This window comes from Arachis hypogaea, chromosome 17 (genome assembly GCF_003086295.3).
Source record: "Arachis hypogaea cultivar Tifrunner chromosome 17, arahy.Tifrunner.gnm2.J5K5, whole genome shotgun sequence".
In the NCBI taxonomy this organism is placed as follows: Eukaryota; Viridiplantae; Streptophyta; class Magnoliopsida; order Fabales; family Fabaceae; genus Arachis; species Arachis hypogaea.
Window position 1 is genome coordinate 120,270,808 of NC_092052.1, and position 21,989 is coordinate 120,292,796.

The 21,989-nt window shown below is 31.6% G+C and overlaps 3 protein-coding genes and 1 long non-coding RNA gene across 4 annotated transcripts; all 4 read left to right on the forward strand.

The window, feature by feature from the left end:
• Positions 1 to 214: 214 nt before the first annotated feature.
• LOC140180714 (uncharacterized) lies at positions 215 to 757 on the forward strand. The gene has a single exon (XM_072221997.1). It carries the CDS (start codon positions 215 to 217, stop codon positions 755 to 757), a length of 543 nt encoding a protein of 180 aa, XP_072078098.1.
• A 2,106-nt stretch (positions 758 to 2,863) lies between these two features.
• On the forward strand, positions 2,864 to 3,966 carry LOC112763754 (uncharacterized mitochondrial protein AtMg00810-like). The gene is made up of 2 exons (XM_025809346.1): positions 2,864 to 2,924; positions 3,092 to 3,966. The coding sequence occupies exons 1-2, from the start codon at positions 2,864 to 2,866 to the stop codon at positions 3,964 to 3,966; spliced, it is 936 nt and encodes a 311-aa protein (XP_025665131.1).
• A 3,289-nt stretch (positions 3,967 to 7,255) lies between these two features.
• Positions 7,256 to 8,096, forward strand: LOC112766959 (uncharacterized). The gene is made up of 2 exons (XR_003184639.3): positions 7,256 to 7,550; positions 7,703 to 8,096. It is a non-coding gene; the product is annotated as an uncharacterized lncRNA (long non-coding RNA).
• Positions 8,097 to 20,642: 12,546 nt separating this feature from the next.
• Positions 20,643 to 21,353, forward strand: LOC140180715 (protein FAR1-RELATED SEQUENCE 5-like). The gene has a single exon (XM_072221998.1). The coding sequence runs from the start codon at positions 20,643 to 20,645 to the stop codon at positions 21,351 to 21,353; it is 711 nt and encodes a 236-aa protein (XP_072078099.1).
• Positions 21,354 to 21,989: the final 636 nt, after the last annotated feature.

A 21,989-nucleotide genomic window follows, 5' to 3' on the forward strand; every position in this document is an offset into this window, starting at 1 on the left:
CATTTTCCAACTCAGAAAAATTCATTGAAATCAAATTTCACCTTTTTATTTTCAAATTAAAACTTCTAAATTTTGAATCTATTCCGAACACTAAAAACTTATTATTTTATCAAAATAGTTTTACGTAAAAACTTCCGGTTCTTACATTATACACTTCCTTTAAGTGATCACCCAGGGCTCATACTGGTGTCTCAACCACTTCAAGAAGACAACTATGCTTATTGGTGCCGATCGATGCATCTTGCACTCAATGGAAATCACAAAATCGGGTTCATTGATGTCTCTCTACCAAAACCAGACCCCATTCTTGATCCAGTGCTTGCAGAACACATGGCAATACACCAACGATATCATCATTACTTGGTTGTTAAATTCGATTTCAAAAGATATCACAACAAGTGTGATTTACGTTGGCTCAGCTGCACTTTTATGGCAAGATCTGGAAGCTAGATTCTCCCAGAGCAACGCGCCTCAAATCTTTAAGTTAAAGAAATTACTGATGATGCTGACTCAAAGATCTCTCACTGTCTCACAATACTTCACAAAGCTGAAGATTCTTTGGAAAGAACTCAACACCTTTAAACCTCTTATTGCCTGTTCTTGCGGTGGAGTGAAGGTCATCCAAGCGTATCTCGATCAAGAGTACATCATGTTGTTCCTCATGGGCTTGAATGACAACTTGCCAAATGTGAAGAGCCAAATTCTGCTCTCAGATCCCCTACCTCCAATTGAAAAAATTTTCTCGCTAGTGCTGTAAGAGGAGAAACAACAAACACTCACTTCATTTCAACCACATCAACACATGGCTTTTGCTGTGAAGCAAGCTCCAAGACTCATGACAAATTCTGGATCTAAGATGAAAGGCAAGAAAAATTGTCCTTAATGTCCACACTGTGCCTATGTTGGCCACACAGAAGAAAAGTACTACAAATTGCATGGCTACCTACCCGGCTACTTACAAAGCAGGAATACTCGCCAAGTCGCTCAGGTAAATCATGTCGACAAGATCGAGCCAACCCAAGAAAAATCAAGACTCCCTGCCAAGCAATGAATTCTCACTTACAGCATCATAATACAATCAATTAATGGCATTGCTTCAGACTCAGCAAGCAATGTAAGCCATAGAACTTGAAATCTATGCAGGTGAAATATTTTCTTCATGTAGGCAGTGTCTAGCTCCTGGATCATTGATTCAGAGGCAACCACACACATAACCAACACTTTTACTGCTCTAAACAACCCACAACCATTACTAAATCATTTTATAGCCTTACCAGATCAAACTAGAATTAAGGCCTTAGCCACGGGCAATGTCATTCTTAGCCTCTATCTAACTCTCTACAATGTCATTTTTATTCCTTTTTTTTTCGAGTGAATTTTATTCTTGTAAGTTCTTTACTAAAATCGTCTTCTTGCATGGTTACCTTTTTTACCTCTCTTTCATTATACAGGACAAGATCTCCAAGAAGGTGATTGGCAAAGGTGATGAGTTAGATGATTTGTTTGTCTGCAATCATCTTCCATAGCACCTTCCACACACATCATTGGTTCTTGTCATCAAGTGTCCTTTGTTAGTAGTGATGTTTGACATGCTTGTTTGGGTCACACATTTGAAAAGATTTTGAATAAATTGAGTCATGTTTTGTCATTAAAACCCATCAAATACAATCATTCAAATTGTCATGTTTGTCCTTTAGCAAAACTTAAGGTCTTTCTTTCCGGTCACAAAATAATTTCTGTAGTAATGTCTTTGAATTGATTCATTGTGATATTTAGGGCCTTTATCGTGCTTCCACATACAATAATATGAGATATTTCCTCACAATTGTGGATAATCATTCAAGATTTACTTGGACTTATCCTTTGAAACAAAAATCCGATGCTACTAATATTATTATGAATTTTGTTAACATGGTTGAAACTCAATTTAGTGTTAAAGTAAAACAGATTCGATCTGACAATACCAACAAACTATTACTCACTGATTTTCTCCAGTCGAAGGGTATAATTCACCAATTTTCATGTGTAGAGAGACCCAAGCAGAATTCGATTGTAGAAAGAAAGCATCAACACTTGCTTAATGTTGCAAGAGCCCTCTTTTTTCAGTTCAAGGCACCCATCGAATTTTGGGGAGAACGTATTCTTACTGCTACCTTTTTGGTGAATAAGTTGCCTAGTCCAGCCCTGCAGCACACTTCACCATATGAGAAATTATTCCTCAAGCAACAAGATTATCATGCACTACAAGTTTTCGGGTGTCTGGTTCATGCATCTATGTTATTATCTCAGAGGAACAAATTCTCTACAAAGGTTGTAAAAGCAATTTTTGTTGAATATCTTTCAGGGTATAAAGGATACAAATTATATGATTTAAAGGTAAAGAATTTCTTCATATCCAGAGATGTCACATTCAATGAAAGTGTATTTTCCTTCAGTGAGCTACTAGCTGATTAGTTCCCTTTCGTGGATAATTTCCCAGATGTGGTGATGCCTATAGTGCTTCAAGACACTTTTCTTTATGGCTCAGCACCAATTCAGCAATCCTTAGCCAATACTTTTGACCTTCATTACCCAGCAATATCTTTAACACCTAATTACAATCATGATATTATCCCTGAACCTCAACCATCTCAACCTATCCTTAGAAGATCTACTAGACTAACTAAACCTCCACAATATCTTCATGATTATCAATGCCACAATGTTGTCACCATAACCAATTCCAAACATTTGACCAAATCATACATGAATTTTGTAGCCAATGTAAATACCATACCTGAACCTGCTTTCTACCACCAAGCTGGGAAATACCCAGAATGGCGACAAGCCATGAATGAAGAGCTTTGGGCGATGGAAGAAACACATGGACCTTGGCACCTCTACCGCAAGGGAAACACACCATAGGTTGCAGATGGGTATACAAGGTAAAGTGTAATGCTGATGGATCAGTGGAGAGATACAAGACGAGGTTAGTTGCAAAGAGATATATGCAACAAGCTGGGACATATTACAAAGATACCTTTTCTCCAGTAGACTATTTGGGTTCTTCTATGACTAGCAACCATCAATAATTAGCTTTTGTTGCAAATAGACGTGAATAATACGTTCCTTAATGGTGTCCTCTTTGAGGAAGTATATGTGGATTTGCCTCTGGGATACAAGACCAATGAGTCGAATCTTGTGTGTAAATTGAATAAGTTCATCTATGGCCTGAAGCAAGCATCCAGACAATTGTTCTTTAAATTCTTCTCAACATTATTGAGCCACAATTTCAAACAATCTAAGAGAGACTACTCCCTTTTCACCTTTGGCACAGGTGACATCATAGTCTACTTACTTGTATATGTGGACGACATTATCTTGGCAAGCTCCTCCAAGAAAATGATGTGCAAGGTGCAACACTTATTAAAATTTATGTTCAAACTCAAGGTTTTACGTGATTTAAAATACTTACTGGGGCTGGAACTTGCAAGATCACCTAAAAGCATTGTCCTTAGTCAAAGAAAGTACACCTTGAGCATATTGAAAAGCACCAACTTTGTTGATGCTAAGCTGAGTTCCTTACCTGTGGAGACAAATCTGAGGATGAGCGTCTCTGATGGGGACCCATTGCATGATCCTTCCACTTATAGGCGTATAATTGGAAGGCTAATGTACCTTACAATATCACGTCCTGATATCACATACGCTGTCTTCACATTAAGTCAATTTCTATCCAAACCAACCACCACTCACCTTACTGCTCTCCATCACTTACTGAGGTACTTAAAAAGAACTGCGAGACAAGGCCTTCTCTTCTCTGCCAAGTCAAAACTACGACTTATGGCATACGCTAACGCTGATTGGGCAGGTTGCCCGGACACTAGAAGAAGTGTCACTCGTTACTGCGTTTTCATTGGTGATTCCCTTATCTCTTGGAGATCAAAGAAGCAACACACTGTCTCAAGGTCTTTTGCTGAATTTTAATACCGGGCCATGGTAGCAGTGGCAGCTGAATTAACCTAGTTGAGAAGCCTTCTCTCTGACTTTCAGGTTAACATTCCATTTTCTATGCTCTTTTGCGACTCACAGTCAGCCATCCACATTGCCATGAACCCCACATTTCATGAGAGAACGAAGCATATCGAGATCAATTTTCACTTTGTTTCAGAGCGAGTGGTGGCAGGATTCCTAAATCTCATTCATGTTCGGACAAAACACCAATTAGCTGATGTGTTTACTAAGTCTGTAACTCTAGCTCAGTTCAATAATTTCATTTCCAAGTTTGACATGATAAATATTTATCTGCCAACTTGAGAAAGGGGGAGGGGATAACACCTCATATGATTTATTTAAGCTAATTAGAGATATTAGTTAATTAGATATAGCTACTGCCATACTCCTATATATATATATATATATATATATATATATATATATATATTACTTGTAAGCAAATAATAGTAATGAATTCATAAATCTTCTTCACTTTGCATCCCAATAACTAGCTAGTGAAAATGATTGAAAATTAAGTTCAAACTTTGTAAGTAGTTGTGGTAATCAAAACAAAAATAACATAGGAATTGAATATGCCAAATCTTCTAGTGTTACTTCTAATCCTTGTTGATTGCTTATTGTGCACAAATTCAAAAAATATACAAGAAAAATGGCATATAACCTAAAAAAAATAAATTCAAAATCAAATTTATAGGAACAAAACCTAAGATCTTAAGACCTAATAATGCAGTAGCACTAGAATCTCAATTAACAACACCAACTTTAAAGATTGAACCTCAAGTTTCAAATCTCCTAAAATTAATTAAAAATTTCTTTACATAGTTCCTTTTTTCTCACTTATTGAATTTTGATAAGTCAAAATCAAATAAGAGAACATTTTTGTTGAGTCAAGAATTTATTTGGTACCTTATGATGACAAATATAATTAACTATTTTCTATTATAACTAACCATTATGATAAACATTATAAGAATCAATCAAAGATGATATCAAGCCAAGTTAGGAAAAAATATGCACTATTAAGACAACAAAAAATGCATTTCAAAATCAGATCATATTCATAAAGAGTTGTTGCATTCAAACTTCAGGAACAAAGAAGGAAAGATCTTCTCCTTAATGCCAACAGTCATAAGTATAATTGGTGCAATGACTAGTTTTGTGAAAAAGAAAATTATATCAATCTTAAAGAAGAGTCTATCAATCTCTAAGAAGAATGAAGACAAGAAATAAGGTAACCATCGAAGTAAAATCCGATTTGATACACATGCCTATTCCTTTATTTGTCATATTGAGTGTATCCTTGTTCTCTTGTGGCTAGAATTAAGATCAATTTGAAGATAAAAAAGACAAAGAGAGGAGTTCATACAAGAGCCAAAATTCAATCATTGTTTGAGTGTTTGTATTTAAAAGTATGCTGGTTAGAGTACACTTGGTTTCACTTAACTAGGTTGGGTTAGCACTTAGGTGATTTACTAAGTTTGGAATAGCTTAAGTGGTTTATAAGAGTGTGAGTCTCTTAGAATTGGTAACTGTAATCTATCTTGATTATAGTAAAAATTTCACTATTGTTATGGTAGAGATTGGATGTAGGTCATCGTGGCCGACCCAGGATATATCAAGGCATCACTCTTTTCCTTCTTTCTTTTTTTTTCACTGTTTTAATTTTGTTTTGCACTTACGAGACAAAATCAGAAATAATCTCCTAAAACCAGATTTCTGCATAACTTGTTTATTCAAGTCTAAAAGTGGTTCCTTGATTCAACCCTCTTCTCAACTCACTTAGAACCTTCAATTGGTATCAGAGCTTAGGCTAATCAGAGGACAAATTTTAAATTTAAATCAAATTTGATCTAATTTAATAAGATCACGTATGATTTAAATTGGTTATCATATCTTTAGGATGTTAAATTTAAATCGATCTAATCTAATTCAATAAGATCATATCTGAGTTATCTTATCTTTAGGAGATTTAAATTAAGTTATTTTATCTTTTAAGCTGATTTGTTAGGAGTCTATTTAAATATTCATTGTGACTCATTCTAATAAACTTTTGATGAATAAAAATTCTTTAGTTGCTTTATGTACGTTTTTTTATGTATGATCAAGTGAGGTGAGTGATTTTCTTTGCTTGTTGCATAAAAAAATTGAAGGATCCAATCTTAGGTAATTCTTAGTGTTAGTTCTTTTAATTTTTTAACATTCTGATCTAGGATGTCAATGATAGGTTCTTTGAAGGTCTAGTATAAAAGCTCTTTCAGTGACCTAGGTTGCTAAAAACATATTTTTTAAAAGTCTAGTAGAAAAATCTTTATCTATATTTTTGTGTTTTCGTTGTGTCTTTTCTAGTCTTTTTAATTTCATCCCTATTTTCTTTATTAGCCATCCCCTTTTATTCCTCTTCCTTCTTTTTGCAATCCCTCATTCTTTTTATTATTTCTCTTCTCTGTGTGAGTGCGGAAGTATGTAGCGGCTAAGAAATGTATGAGAAAGTGTATTTAGAATTGGGTTTACTGAGTGTAGTAGTAGTATTAGGTTTAAGGATATTTTTAAAATTTTGCAATTACTCACTTTTTGCCACGATTTTTAAAAATTTCTATATCGTTAAAGAAAATAGCCACACTTATAAAGCGTAATAATTTAAACATAAAAATTGGTTATGCTTTAAAAATGTGTATAATATTTTATCGTTACGTTTTCCAAACATAACACCAAAAGTGTGGCAAAATTTTAAAATAATTGCCGTTGTCATCAAAAAATGTGGTGGTAAATAATTTAGGTCACATTTTTTATGTGTGGCTAAAAAATAGGAGTGACGACCGGACTTTTTTTTTTTTTTTTTGGTAGTGTATACCATGTATGCGTTTATAGAAGAACTTAAGAAGCAAAAAACTAATTTTATTAGGAGATACTTTAAAAAATAATTATTAAATGCAATGAAAATTTGCATGTACTTGTAGAATAAAATTTATTTTGTATATATATATAAAAGTTACAAGCTATGTATATGAAAATGGTAGCGTTTTATATATATTCATATGATAGATCACGTAGATTTTTAAAGTGGTGTATATATCAAGATTTTGAAAATTAGATCGTTCAGAATTGTTATGTAAAAAATCGGTTAAAAAATTCGCTAAATTGGTGGTTAATTAAAAAATTGGACGAACTGGCTAATTTTTTTTAGAGTTAAATTTTGTAATTTACCTAAAAAATTGCGTCATTTTGACGCTAAAAAAGAAAAAGAAAAAGAAAACCTACCGACTCAATCCTAATTCCCAAATCCAATCTTAAACGCACGTATAACCCCTCTTCCTTCTGAAATCATTCTCTCTCTCCCAGCCGTCTCCCAGCTTTGCTATTCTCCTACCTAGCCGCCGCATTCCTCTCGTCCGTTTTCGCTTTTCTTGCTCACCTTCGTTGCCGTCGCAATTGTTGCCTTCCAGCCACTTTGTAGGCGTTGTCGTCGCTGTTACCTTGCTATCGACTCCTCCCTTTCAGAGGCCTTGCAATCACCGACGTTGCCTCTTAGACCACAGTTCGAAAAGTAGAAAAGGGTGCTAATTAAGTTTTAATATTATTTATTTAGAGTATGGTTTGTTTCTCTGGAATTATTAATGTTATAGAGATTTGATTGTTGTTCAAGCACAAAGAAAAAGATAAAAGAGTGAACATTAGTTCTATTTTACAATCAATTCATTTTTTCCAGGTTTTGAAATCAGTTTGAAGGAAAGTTTTGAATGGGTGCGTAGTTGTTTTTAGCCGTATCTTCCATGGAGCATTACCACCAGTCCAGAAAATGGCTGAGCAGTTGGGAACCACTTGTTTAATGGAACTTGACCCCTCCGTGACACATGTACTTGCTACTAATGCCGGAGCTAAGAAGGCCTGTGGGCAGTGAAAGAGAAGAAGCTTTTGGTTCATCCGCGATGGATAGAGACTGCAAATTATTTTTGGAAAAAGCAACCGAAGAAAACTTCGTCCTCAAGAAAAAACAGTAGTAACTAGTAATTTTTCTTGTAGCATCACACACTTTGTTGTGTTTATCTACTTTAGGTTTGTAATTTGATGCTTGAAGTTATTTATGAATTTTTGTTGATAAATTATGAACAATTTATTATGTAAAATTATAAGAGTTTAAATTTTATTAGATTAAAAATTATTAAATTTAAATATTTAAAATTATATATTAAATTTTAATAATTTTATTTAATATTTAATTAAATCAGTTAAATTTTAATTAAATTCTGATTGGATCATTAAACCAATAAACCAATCGTCTTAACGGTTTATTAATCAGTCCAATTTTTACAACTCTATTTTATATAATACATTTTATGGTCAAATTTTTACTCATTAAAATTCGAATTTTAATGGAGTTAAAAATAATATTTTATTTATTAATTTTTGACGAATATCCAAAATTTTACACTTTGGTGATCTATAAATAATTAGGTTATATCACAAATAATTAAATTAACAGTTCTGTTATACATATAATTTTTTTTTGGCAACCAAGTCCAATCAAGTTGAATCAAATTCAACAAAAATTATTTTTATTACACGCAATGTGTACACACACGCGTTTCTCTTCGTCTTCGCATTCCTCCTCCGCCTTTTCCTCCTTCTCTTTCTTCTTCTTCTTCTTCACGTGTTTTTTTTCTATCATCGTTCTTTTATTGCTGCTATCGTTGCTGTATTTTTTCTTTTCCTCCTTTTCTTCCTAGTAATTTTGCAACATTAATTTTTTTTATTCCTCTTAAGAGCGTGAAACAAGAAGAATTATGAGAAAATAAAATTATAAGAAGAAGATGAAGAAGAAGTAGCAGAATATGAGGAGGAGGAAAAGGAAGAATTTTGAATTATGTAGAACTTATCGAAATAAAACTACTCTGAAATTTCTTAACGAATACACATAAATTTCTTAATTTTTACATCGAAACTTTGCTACAAAAGCACAAAAATATCTTTTTTAATGCTGCATTTTTTCCTTTTATTTATTTATTTATTTCTTTTAGTTGAATGAATGTACGTAGGTTCATCATCTTCCTAGTAATTTTGAAGCATGATGTGTTTTTTCTTCTTCTTTGTTTGATTTTTTTTTGTTTTTATTCTTATTAAGAGAGTAAAACAAGAAAAAACTTGAGAAGGTAAAACAAGAAGAAGAATTTTGAATTATGCAAAACTTATCAGAATAAAAATACACAGAAACTTTTTAACAAATACATATAAATTTCTTAGTTTTTACACTGAAACTTTGCTACAAAAGTACAAAAATATCTTCTTTAATGTTACAATATTTTATTTATTTATTTATTTATTTATTTATTTTTTTAGTTGAATGAATATAGGTTCATTGTTTTTATTCCTGTTAAGAGAGTAAAACAAAAAAAAAACTTGAGAAAGTAAAACAAGAAGAAAAAGATGAATAAGAAAAAAAAGATGATGATGATGAAAAAGAAGAAAAAGAAGCAATTGTAAGACCTAGAGTAATTTATCATGGCTTAACGCAAGTAGTTATGAAATGATTAACACTTTATTATTGTGACATTTCATTAGCAAGTTAATGTGAAGGAATAATCGGATAAATTGTGTGCTTTTTGGTCGGGTTTTAGATAATATTCTCCCTCACCTTGAAGAAAGAAGGGTTGAACCCCTCATCGTTGTGCTGGATTTTGAATTATATAGAACTTATCAGAATAAAAATACACCGAAATTTTTTAACAAATACACATAAATTTCTTAGTTTTTACACAAAAATTACTTAATGATTACGACATGCAAACTCAATTAAAAAATAAGTACATAAACAAGACTGGATCATGAACAAAAATACATCTGAATTAATTAATTTTGGATCAGATAACGTCATTAATATGATAAAAATTCAACGATAATGATAATAATAACGATAAAGAAGATGACAATGACGACATAATAATAACGATGATGATGATATGGAGAAGAAGAAAGAAGAAAATGAATGAAAACAAGAAATCAAATGAAGAGAGGGAAGATGAGGCAGAGAAGGTAGTGATCGTGGTGGTGACGACGATAACAAAAAAAAAAGAAAAAAATAACAACTGAGTTGTTATTTAGAAAAAGAAAAAGATGAAGAGGAGGAGAAAGAGAAGAAAACAGAAAAAAAAAATAGTGAAAAAATAAGAAAAAAATGAAAGAAAAAGATAAAAAAAATACATAATTTAAAAAATAATTATAATAATTTGGTTAAACTTAATTAAATATTTTACTTAAACATAAAACTTTATTCTTAAACAAATTAATAGCTAATAATTATATTTATTATAATTTAAGAGGTCATGCCTACTATATATAGAGAGAGAGGAGAGAGGGCCCGATTAAAAGATGGCCTACCGAATAGAGAGTGAAGCAACAATAAGTCAATAATCAATATACAGTAACCCGTAATGGTGAATAAGATGCTTCGCAAATTTCATTGATTGCAGAACAATTTTCAAATCGGAATCCAATTCGTCTTCAAGTTTGAATAAGATATTTCACATGCTTATATATTCAGATTAAATAATTGAAGAAAAATGCTACAGCAGTTCAAAATTTTAATTACTCACTACGTTATTCATCATTTGTAGGTATTGATAAATTGATCATAGAATGCTATACTGCTTATAATCAAATTGATATCAAATGAATTATTTATTCTATCGTTTGAAAGGAGTTCGATTTTATGTTAGAGAAATGTTAGGCATCGGCAGATTTTATAATTTATAATTATTAATTAGTTATTATTAATATTTTTAATAGTATAAAATTATATTTAATAGTATATAATTATTTATTTTTTTATTAATTAAATATTGATTAAATTTTAATAAAAATACTGATTTTTTAAACTTTTTTTATGTTATTTAAAAATATCACGTATACATAAAAAAATAATTACTAATTTAATTATTATATAATTATATATAAATATATATGATTTAATTTATTTTTAATATATATTTTATATTTTAATATATATTTTATAAAATAATATAAAAAACAAAATTTTAATTAGCTAATGCTAATTAATTTAAGGTTTAATGGTATAATTTATAATACAACTTTAATGATTGATGATTTAAAATTTAAAATTATTTAAAATCATAAAATAGTTTTAGAAAATTAATTAATATTAGCTGAAAACATGTTAGTTCCTAGTTATGAAGCATGGACATTTTATTGAGTTGTTGTATTTGTATGTCGGACATATTTCGGATACTACACTCATTGACACTCGTCCCATACACTTGTCTTTTGTACCTAACTGTGTCTTAATAAAAAATAAAAAAAATTTCTTCAGACACATTTGGACACACTTAAATACCATCATGTATCAGCGTGTCCAGCCTTATTCTTAACATATATTTTTGAAATGAATTTAAAAATAGAATATATTATTAATTATTAAAATAAAAAATATTTTAAATATTTTATATAATTAAAAAACTATTAAAAATAATAAAAAATTTATTTTATATTTTAATATTATAAATCAAAATATTATTATAATTTATCTAAAAAATATTTTATATTTTTTATATATATCATGTTACTGTATCTTATAAAAATTTTAAATTTGTATATTCACATATCCCATATCGTATCATATTATCAAATGTTCATACATCGTAAGGCTTCTTAGGATTATTCATATTTTATTTACTTTTAGGATCTGATTTCAAACGCAACCTTAGAGTTAGTTTTTATTTTACGCGGCATCTGCCATTTAATTTGCTGAAGCTGTTAGTGTCTAATCATCCATAGAATTTTTTTTGGGGGAGTAATTAATTATCAACCGAATGTGACCCCGAAAGGAGCCACTTTATACCCAACTAACCAGCAATATTATAATGATCACAATCTAAATTAATGTAGACAACTTAGCTTATTACTGCAGATTCAGTGAATTCTACCCGATATTTTCATGAAATAAGGGTAACAGGAACTGCATATGACTATGATTAGGAAAGTAGGTATACTAAATTAATATCACATATAGTAAAACACTAATCAGTTTGTGGAAATGCATGAGTCACTGTCTCCTTGGTCAAATTAACTAGTTGCAAATAATGACAGAAGTACATGGATTAAATCAAGTTCAATCATAAAAAGAAAAACTTTTTTTTTAAATCTGACAAGAAAACTGTTTTTATAGGTGCTTTGTCAATTTTTAATAAATCAACGGTGGTTTGATATTTAATAATCTGGAGTGAAATTTATTTGTTTTTTGTTAGTACTAATTTTTTAAGAATGTATCAAAATTTTTTAAATTAGACAAAATTTAAGAAAAAGACTAAAAACATAAAAATTTTGAAAATAAATTTGATTGATTTTGAAATGGTTTGCAGTAAGTTTAAATAAAACAATAAAATGCTTTCGATTAGATTAAATGACTTTAAATTCGAAAATAACAATGTGAGAATGTAAATTTGAACAAAGAAATTAAATATTGTTTGAAAGGTAAATTTGCAAAAAAAGTAAAGTTTGCAGAAAATGTAAATGGAAAATAAAAACAAGTGGAAGGAACTCTACATAAATTTGACTCGAATCTGATTCAAAAAGTCATTGAGATGTGAGTGTGCGTAAATAATTTCTAAAACGAAGTTCCAACCCCTGTAACTTCAAACATTCTTCTATTTATAGTCATTTCTTGACCGATTGAATTAAAATGTAACTTCTACGTGTGTGAAAACGTGAGTAACTGTTCCTATTTTTTTATTTGACCATGTAACGGCTGAAAAACAACCTTCAAATCTCAAGACCTTTGATCCACTTTTTCGAATAAATTTTTGACTTGCTAGATTAATCGGACTTTTATTCAATGTCCCTTAACACAAAACTTCTTTGATATCAACTTTCTTCCGAAAGCTCACTCATTAAACTTTGAATAACTTTCTTCTAGGGGTGTTCATGGGTCGGGTGAAACCGAATTTGATGTGACACAGACCCGACCCACAATATATATCAGGACTATTTGTTAAACCCGAATCCGGTCTTAAACCTGATGAAACCTATACATTTTTGGGCTACAATTATACCGGATAAAAACCGGGTGAAAATCGGGCCGTTAACATTAAATTACCTTGATAGCTTCTTGTGAGCTAGCATGTGAAAATATCCAAATTTCAAAGACTCCAACCGTTATTTGTCATGGTAAAATTCACTTAGAAAAATATAACAAGAACCAACCCTTCTCTAAAATTAAATCATAACCACAATCAATACTAATATTGTCTAATAACACTAAATATTTAAATCAATACAAATAACACAATATTATGTATTAGTCTAAAGTCTTATGCATTTTAAATATAAAACATTAACTTATAGTCTTATAATGACTAATAATACAAAATATTAAGGTTTACAATATTTAAATTCCACATAATAGTCATCATCCATCACTAATAATAACACAAAATATTAATTATGTATGATGACCGGGTTACGGATCGGGTTCGAATGACTCGAGTTATGACCCGGACCCGATCTGAAATAATGGTCGGGTCTAGTTTTAAAACTTTTACCCGACTCTAAATCCAGTAAAATCACACCAAATTAGCCTCTAAAATGTTCGAGACCTGGCTGAATTTTCGAGCCAGACCAGGCTATACACACCCATACTTCCTTCTTTGAATTTAATTACTTTGACCAACAAGAGGTGTGCCCTTCTACAATGTAATAGTACATATATTTAATTGATTTAGAAGTATATAATTAGACGAATTTTAAATATATTTAGAATATCGATATTCTAATAGTTTTAGTCGTTAATTTTAATTATAAAAAATATATAATATATTAAAATCAATAATTAAAATTATTGGAATATGAGTATCTTATAAATATTAAAAAAATTACAATGATTCGCCGTACAAAAATCATTTTTTCATATAAGTTCTTATAAGTTATTTATATTCACGTGTGCACATTCTTCTTCTTCTTCTTTTTCATTATTATTATTCTTCTTCTTCATTATTCTTCTCTTTCATTATCGTCGTTACCAACATCCCATCCTCATCTTCTTCCTCTTCCTCCTTTTTTTTCCCAATAGAATTTCTTCTTCTCCTTCTTTTTTCTCCTTCTCCTCCATCATCATAATCATCATCGTTATAATTATCGTCGTCTTCTTCTTCTTATACGTATCGTTGTTATCGTTATCGTAAAATTTTTACCATATTGATGACGTTGCCTAATTTAAAATTAAAGAAAATATTTTTGTGCATTTGTAGCAAAATTTCTATATATATAGGAGTTTTGAAGCTAAATTGTTATTGTGATGAATCTGTTTCATTCTTCGTTTCGCTGTATTTTGAAAACATTTCAGTGTATTTTCATTCTAATAAGTTCTGCATAATTCAAAATTCTTCCTCTTCCTCCTCCTCATCTTCTGCAACTCCTTCTTCATCTTTTTATTTCATATTTTTATAATTCTTCTTAGGAGGAAAAAATCAAACAAAAAAAAAATACATAATATTGTAAAATCAATGGAAAGAGCGAAGAGGTGTAACACCCCAGATTTTTGAAAATTAAATAATTAACTATTTACGCGTCATTATATTTATTCAGATTTTATTTTTAAAAAAAAATATTTTTTACCAAAATTAATTAAATAAAATTTTATAATTATTAAATTTAATTTAATTATGACTTTTTCTATTAGTTTGAATTATTTATTAAAAATTATTTTGATAAACAAAAATTAAATTATTATTATTATTATTATTATTATTATTATTATTATTATTATTATTATTATTATTACCGTTCAAAAAAAAGAAAAAGAAAGAAAGTAGCCGAAGCCATTTAAGAAAAGAAAGAAATGAAAAATGAATTATATGCATATGTATATATATGATAAGGATTTCTTTCATGACTTGTTTTAAATATATATATAACTAATAAACTTTAAACCCCACAAATAATCATTCCTCACCATCAGCCTTGAATTATTATTACTCATTTAATACCACCGAACTATTGAGGAAGGAACAGGAGAAATAACGGTGGAACCCACTGAAGCAAGACACCTACTCATTTGCTATTATGCTAATCATCATCATCTAGTTTCATTTGACTTCATTGCATGCACGGTGAGAAAGAAGGAAAAAAAAAAAAGAAGAGAAGTGACCGAGAGAGAAAGGGAGAGAACCGTAGCTTCCTTGATCTTTCGGCTTTGATTTCTTGCGATTTTTAACTCCAATAAAAAATTTAATTCGATAAAAGTGTTCGTATTCTCTTTCTCTACACATTGACATTATTTTTATTTGATGGAAGCTAACGGTGATGTAACTCCTCTTTTTTTTGAGTTCAGCTAATTGGAGTTCTAGGAAATACAGGCAATTAGTGACGTTTTCTTCTTTAGTAGTTCGGCTAAAAAGTTTTTCCAAAATTTTCGTTGATTCTGATTTCATACGAAGATAGAGAATTTATTTCAAAATTAACTGTTTTAATTTACGAATGCCATTGAAGTTTAGTGAATAACTGCAAATAATTCATAAATGTCTCGTTTGATTAACTGATAAAAATTGATGAAATTGATATTGTTGGTGATTGTGGATATAATTGAATGTAATGAAATTAGTTAAATTGTTGCTGTCATTATGACTAGTTTTGTTGTTGTGAGTGATTAACTGGTAAGATTGATTTTGATTTGATTTGTTGGTATTGAATTGAGATTTGAAAATGATTCTGATATTGGAATTAGTTTGAGTTATTGGAAATTATTGAAAAAAAGTTGAGAATGGTTCGGTTGGGACCCGAAAAGAGTGGTGAAGTCCAATTTTAAAGAGAGATACTGTCCAATTTTTGTAAAAATATACAAAAAGTAATTTGATTTTTAAAATCTGATTTATAAGCTTATTTTGAGAAATTATTGATTTGATTTATTAATAATTATTGGTTTGACTCAATAACATAAGATTTGAAAGGTCTGAATTTTATTAAAATAGAAAGTGGCTCAACTTCAAAGAAAACGTTTTAATTACTGAAAACTATTTGATTTTGATTTATTACAGAAAGTTTTATTTTCAGCTTGATTTATTAAGAAAGTATAAGGTTTTACATTCAGTTCTTTGAGAATAGATTTTGTTTCAAGTTATTATTTGAGTTCGATTTGTTAAGAGAAAGAAGGAAAGAGGAAAGAAAACATGGCACGTGTGATTATGAAATGAATAAAAGGTCACGAGAGGGTGACGGAAAGTAACTAATTAGGGTGCCGATGTGAGAATGTTAAGTCATGGGCTTTATGTGTGAATGATTGTGCGGAAATGCCCGTATGTATGGAATGGCTTCCAGGAGAAAGTGGCACATGTTTCAGCTGGAGAATCAGCGTCTGCAAGTACTTGCAGAGGTCATGTTTGACATACTTCAGCTGGAGAATCATCGCCTGCAAGAAGTAGAAACTTGCAGAGGTTATGCCGCTAGAATGCCTTATCTGACTTGCGAGTCGGATTGCGTTGGGTGCGGGTCGAAATCGACAAATGAGCTCATTACCTGCGATAGGACATTAGGACTAGACATGCATCATCATTGTTTGCATATTTGCACTTGATTGTGTTTGCTTCTCTTGCCTCTCTATGATTGTGTTGTTTGTCTTATTGCTATTTGTTTGAGTGTTTATCTGTTTCCTGTACTATTAGTTTGTGTATTAAGGTGACTGAGAACTGAGGTTGTGATTGAGATTTGTCTTTAAGTTTGGAAAACTTGAAGAAGGTGATTAATTATATAAAGTAATAGTAAAAAACATTTTCAAAAGGTTTGATAAAAATATAGTTTTATTGAATAAAGTTAATTATTTGCATTTTATTTCATTACTCTTACGGCATTCCCATTCCCTACTAAGAACGCATGGTTTGTTCTCACCTCAAAATCTTTCACCCTTTCAGTGACACAGGTTCGAGGACTCAGTTTGAAGTTGCGGGCGATTATTAGCCTTATTTGAGTTAAGTTTATGTGTTGAGTCACTTTTCTAGAATTCCCTCGCCTTTGTTAGTTAAGATTTCATTTTATACAGAGGAACAGGAGTTGTATCTGAGTTACATTTGAATTCTTTGAATTATGTTTATTATTATTAATAACTACGTGACTAGTATTGCTTGGAGATCTTTGATATATGATTTTAATTAATAGAAACAAAACTTTTCGGCTTTTTCCTAAAAATTGAAACACGATATTGAACTAAAGGCTCAATATTAAATAGTAAACAAAGAAAGTAGATTAGTAATACCTTATCTTTAGTACGATCATGACGTGCTAAAAGTTAGGGTGTTACAGGAGAAAGAAAAAAATTGCAGCAACAACAACAATAATAAAAAGAACAACGACGAGGATGAAACATGCAAAGAAAAAGGAGGATAAACGCAAAGAAAAATGAGGATAAACGCAAAGAAGAAGGAGAGGAAGAAGAAAGAGGAGGAGGAGGAGAAAGAACATAGGATACAAATATTGGAGAAAAAATGGCATAATTTTACGCGCACATTATATAAGTGAATTTTGTTGGGTTATAATTAACTTGTATAAATTTGTATGTCAAAATTACTTGTATATGTAACAGAACTAAAAAATTTATGTAAAATTTTATCAAATTTATAAATAAGATCTTACATTTTAAAAATTTATAATTAAATCGTCATATTCTATAAAAAATTTTAATTAGGTCTTTGTCATTATGAAAAAGTTTTCAAAAGTCTTTACAAGTATATATCTAAGAATGTTCTATTTTTTTTAAACTTTGTAAATGATAAAAAACTTAATTGAAAATGAAAATATATTGTCATATATCAAAGTTTCTTTTTATTTGTTTAATTAAAGAAGACTCCGATTGTATACAAAGCGTAATGGAAGACAATTATTTTTTTTAAACAAAATGTTTGAAATTAAAGTTTTATAATTATTTATATGAATTTAAATATAAAATACTGATTAAACATCCTAATGCATTGTTCTAATTATGCTTATAATTCTTATATATATATATTGAAAATATAAAAATAAAAATTTAAAACTTTTTATTTAAAAATTAGTAAGATAGTTTAAAAATTTTAATTTTGTTTTAAATATATCAATGAACTAAATAAAATTGATGTATTCAATTTAAAGTATTTTATAAGATTATGTTATTCATTTAATAATATGAAAGAGATAAAAGAAAATATTTTTATGTAAAATCTAGCTTATATTTATTTATATTTAAATCCTTATTATTTCTAATTTTTACAATTAAATCCCTACAAAAATATATTTAGGAATGTTTCATTTCTTTTAACATTTTATAACGGCAATAACTGAAGTGCAAACTTTTATAAAATATAAGGGCTCATCAATTATATACTTTTAAAATATACCGCTTATAAATTTAACAAAAATATAAGAATCTCTAAATTAATTAAATTTAATATATATTAGCTCTGTACGTATATCTTAAATTGAATTTTTATAATTAATAAATTTAAATTAATTTCATTAGTTATTACATCTAACATTTATTTAGTGTGCGTAATATGGAAAGCTAAAGATTTTTCTTTTAAGTAATATAAGCAAATTAAGTGGTGTTTGAACTTGAGAAAATGAAATATAACTTTCGAAGGTGAATATGAGTAAATTAGCAAACAGATCACATCGTCATAAAGTAGTTTTTAAACGACAGCATATCTCGGAAGTAATGTTACCATCTCTTGTGCGGAAAAAAGACATGAAGTGTTCACCTCAGAAATTAATACGTCAAAGTACATGTATTTTGATACCGACATTTGAAAATAAGTGCATTCAACAAGTTAAATATTTTCAAAGCAGCTGTCTTATCATTTATTAGCTACAAATATAGTATGGGAAAGTTATCCCGTATACCGACGTAAATGTGCGGAATATAATATTTATTGTACCACCAATTAGATTGTTTTAAATTTGTTCATTAATGAAGGGTAAATAGTCCAAAATAACCTCAAGCATTCTATTAAAGTTACATTAAGAACCGACTGTAAAAGTAAAGATGGAGTGGAGCTTGTTAAACAACATAGCTAACATGAGCCTCGAAGCTTTGGGCCAGAGCCGGTTTAGAGAAAACCCATATGATTGTTGTAAGAAATTGTTTTGCAAGAGTGAAGTCAGATCGAAGGTAAAATGGAGTGAGAGAGTGGATGCGGCGGTCCAGTGTTGGATTTTTCAGCTTTGAAGGAGTGCGTTCATTTTGTGTTGAAGGAGAAATGACGTATTTCAGTGAAGATCAAAGTGGGATGCCGATGAAGGATAAGGTCAGTAAACTCTTGCCTACATGATGTTTAATGTGATTTAGATTTTGGTAAGATTTTGCATATGCTCAGTGGGTATTATGGGGGGAGGGGCGCATCGGTTTGGAACAGTGTATGTCGATGCATTAAGTTTTTGCTTAGAAACGTAGATGATGGTGTGGGTTTGATGGTGTAGATGTGTCTAACCGATAATGGAAGAATATAAATTTGTATAGTAATTTTATTGTGTAGCCTAAGGGTGCTTAGATTATGGAGAGTTTATTGATATGGAATACCGAGTTATTTTAGGAGTTAGTTAAGTAAGGTACTTTGTGATATGATTTTTTAGGAAGATGATTATTAGTGTAAGTATAGAATGTTTTAATTTGGAGTGTTGGTGGTGGCGTCATGTTCATGGTCTGTCCGTGTTCTTCTTTCCGGACGTAACTAACATTCTGTTTACTCGATTTGCTATAGTATTGTTGAATGGTTTTGCGAGATACAGAGTCTCGGAGGAAGTTGGGGCAGCAGAGGCAGGGCGAAATATTTTTTTAATGTCTTCTTATAGCAGAACAATCCACGAATTGGATGCAGAAGATGAAGAGAATTTTAACGTCTCCGAGGATAGCGAAAATTGTGATGCAACGGTATGAGTGGCTTTGGTGTATAATTTACTAGGTTGTATAGTAATTGTAATTTAGGATCGCTAGTGGTAACCATAACTAGTCAGCTTGTCTCTGTGCAGGAGACGCCAGTGGATACAGGGATGGAAGCAGAGGTAGAGGAGTTGGAGGAAGAATCACCGAATGAACGACATGGTGAGCAAAATGGCAGTGCTGAACATGTAATGCTTAGTCGTGCACAGATATTAGAGATGGAGTTCGCTAACCCGGATGAGGCGTGTCGTTTCCATGAGCAATACAGTCGAGCAAAAGGTTTTGCCATGCGACAAGGGAAGAAAATGAAGAATAGGAAGGGTGAAATTGTTCACTACACGTACCTGTGCAACAGAGAAGGATTTAGACATAGAAAATGGCTTCAAATGCAAGATCGGAAGAGGGAGCATAAGGTTGTAACCCGCTGCGGGTGTCAGGATGAGATGAGGATAAAGCGAAAAGCCAATAGCACTAGTTGGTATGTGTGTCGTTTTGTGGATAAGCATAACCACGACCTTCTTCCAGCAAAGTTTGTGTCATACCTGCCAGCTTACAGGAAAATATCAGATGTTGATATAGCCCACATAAAAAATTTGAGGCAAGTTGGGTTCTCAATTCCAAAAATTTATGAGTCTATTGCTGCCCAGGCGGCCGGGGGGGGGGGTTAACCTAGTACCGTTCACAAAGAGAGATATGTATAATGTGGTTAGGCGGCAACGTGCAATGCACTACGGCGATGTGAATGCCGCCTTACGGTATTTCAATTCTTATGCAAGGGCAGATGAGAACATGTATTGGTGATACCAGGTTGGGGATGAACAACAAATGTGTGATCTGTTTTGGAGTGATGGGTGTAGTCAACATTGATTACAAAATATTTGGTGATGTTTTGGCATTTGATGCGACGTGTGCGCGAAACAAGTACAATCTGCTGGTGATTGTGTTTTTCGGAGTGAACCACCACAACCAAACATGTGTCTTCGGCGCAGCCATGGTGTCTTCTGAAACACAAATGACATATGTGTGGGTGTTGGGAAGGTTTTTGGAGTGCATGGGAGAGAAAGTGCCTAAGGCAATTATCACTGATGGGGATAGAGCAATGCGGCTTACCATTCAGGAAGTGTTTCCAGAAGCTCATCACAGGTTTTGTGCATGGCACCTACTGAAAAATGCAACCGTGAATGTGTGTAAGCCTCGCTTCACAACTCTGCTTAGAAATTGCATGCTTGCCGATGTTGAGGTTGAGGAGTTTGAGAGGCAATGGGAAGCAATGATGGATGAATGTGGGGTGTGGGAAGTAGAGTGGGTAAAGGATTTATATGCTAAGAAGATGTCATGGGCAACGGCATACATACGCGGATGCTTTTATGCTGGGCTGAGGACAACATTTCGATGTGAGTCACTGCATGAAAAAATAGGGAGGTTTGTGGAGAGGCGATACGTAATCTTATAGTTTGTGATGAACTTCCAACGGTGTGTTGATTTCCTAAGGGATAATGAGGAGGAGCTTGACTTTAGGTCGTTGTATGGGAGCCCCGTGCTCCAAACTCAGTTTCCAGAGCTAGAGAAGTCAGGTGCACTGAACTACACGAAGGAAATATTTATGCGTTTAAGAGATGCGTTGAAGAGAAGCGTGCGGATTACTATTGTAGAGTGCAAAAACTTGGACGATCGGACAATTTATGTGACACAGAAGTATCGTAGGCCAGAATTCCGGTGGACTGTTGCCCACCATTTTTGAGAGGATTCCTTTTTTTGTAGTTGCCTGAGGTTTGAGTCGTTCGAACTACCTTATGTGCACATACTTGCGGTGTTGGTGCAGTTGGACATAGGTTGTCTTTGGGAAAGCATAGTGTTGGAACGCTGGTCGAAGACTGCCAAAGTTGAGTTGGAGGGTCTTCCCCCATGAACGAAGAGGGGAATGTGAATGCAGTATACAAGGTCCGAGTGGGTGCTTTCCTGCAGAATTGTAAGCGGTTGGCAAGAGTTGTATGTATGTGAGAGAATGATTTCAAGAGTTATTTGGAGAAGATAGTTGAAGAAATCGCTTTCTTGGAAATGAAGAATGGTGTTGGGACTGCCGGCAGGT

Excerpts from the sequence above, each read along its gene's own strand:
- LOC140180715 (XM_072221998.1), top strand. The coding sequence starts at position 20,643 with ATGCCGCCTTACGGTATTTCAATTCTTATGCAAGGGCAGATGAGAACA.
- LOC112763754 (XM_025809346.1), top strand. The coding sequence starts at position 2,864 with ATGGACCTTGGCACCTCTACCGCAAGGGAAACACACCATAGGTTGCAG. Across the intron at positions 2,925-3,091 it reads GTTGCAGATGGGTATACAAG|ACGTGAATAATACGTTCCTT; the intron begins GTAAAGTGTAAT and ends TGTTGCAAATAG.
- LOC140180714 (XM_072221997.1), top strand. The coding sequence starts at position 215 with ATGCTTATTGGTGCCGATCGATGCATCTTGCACTCAATGGAAATCACA.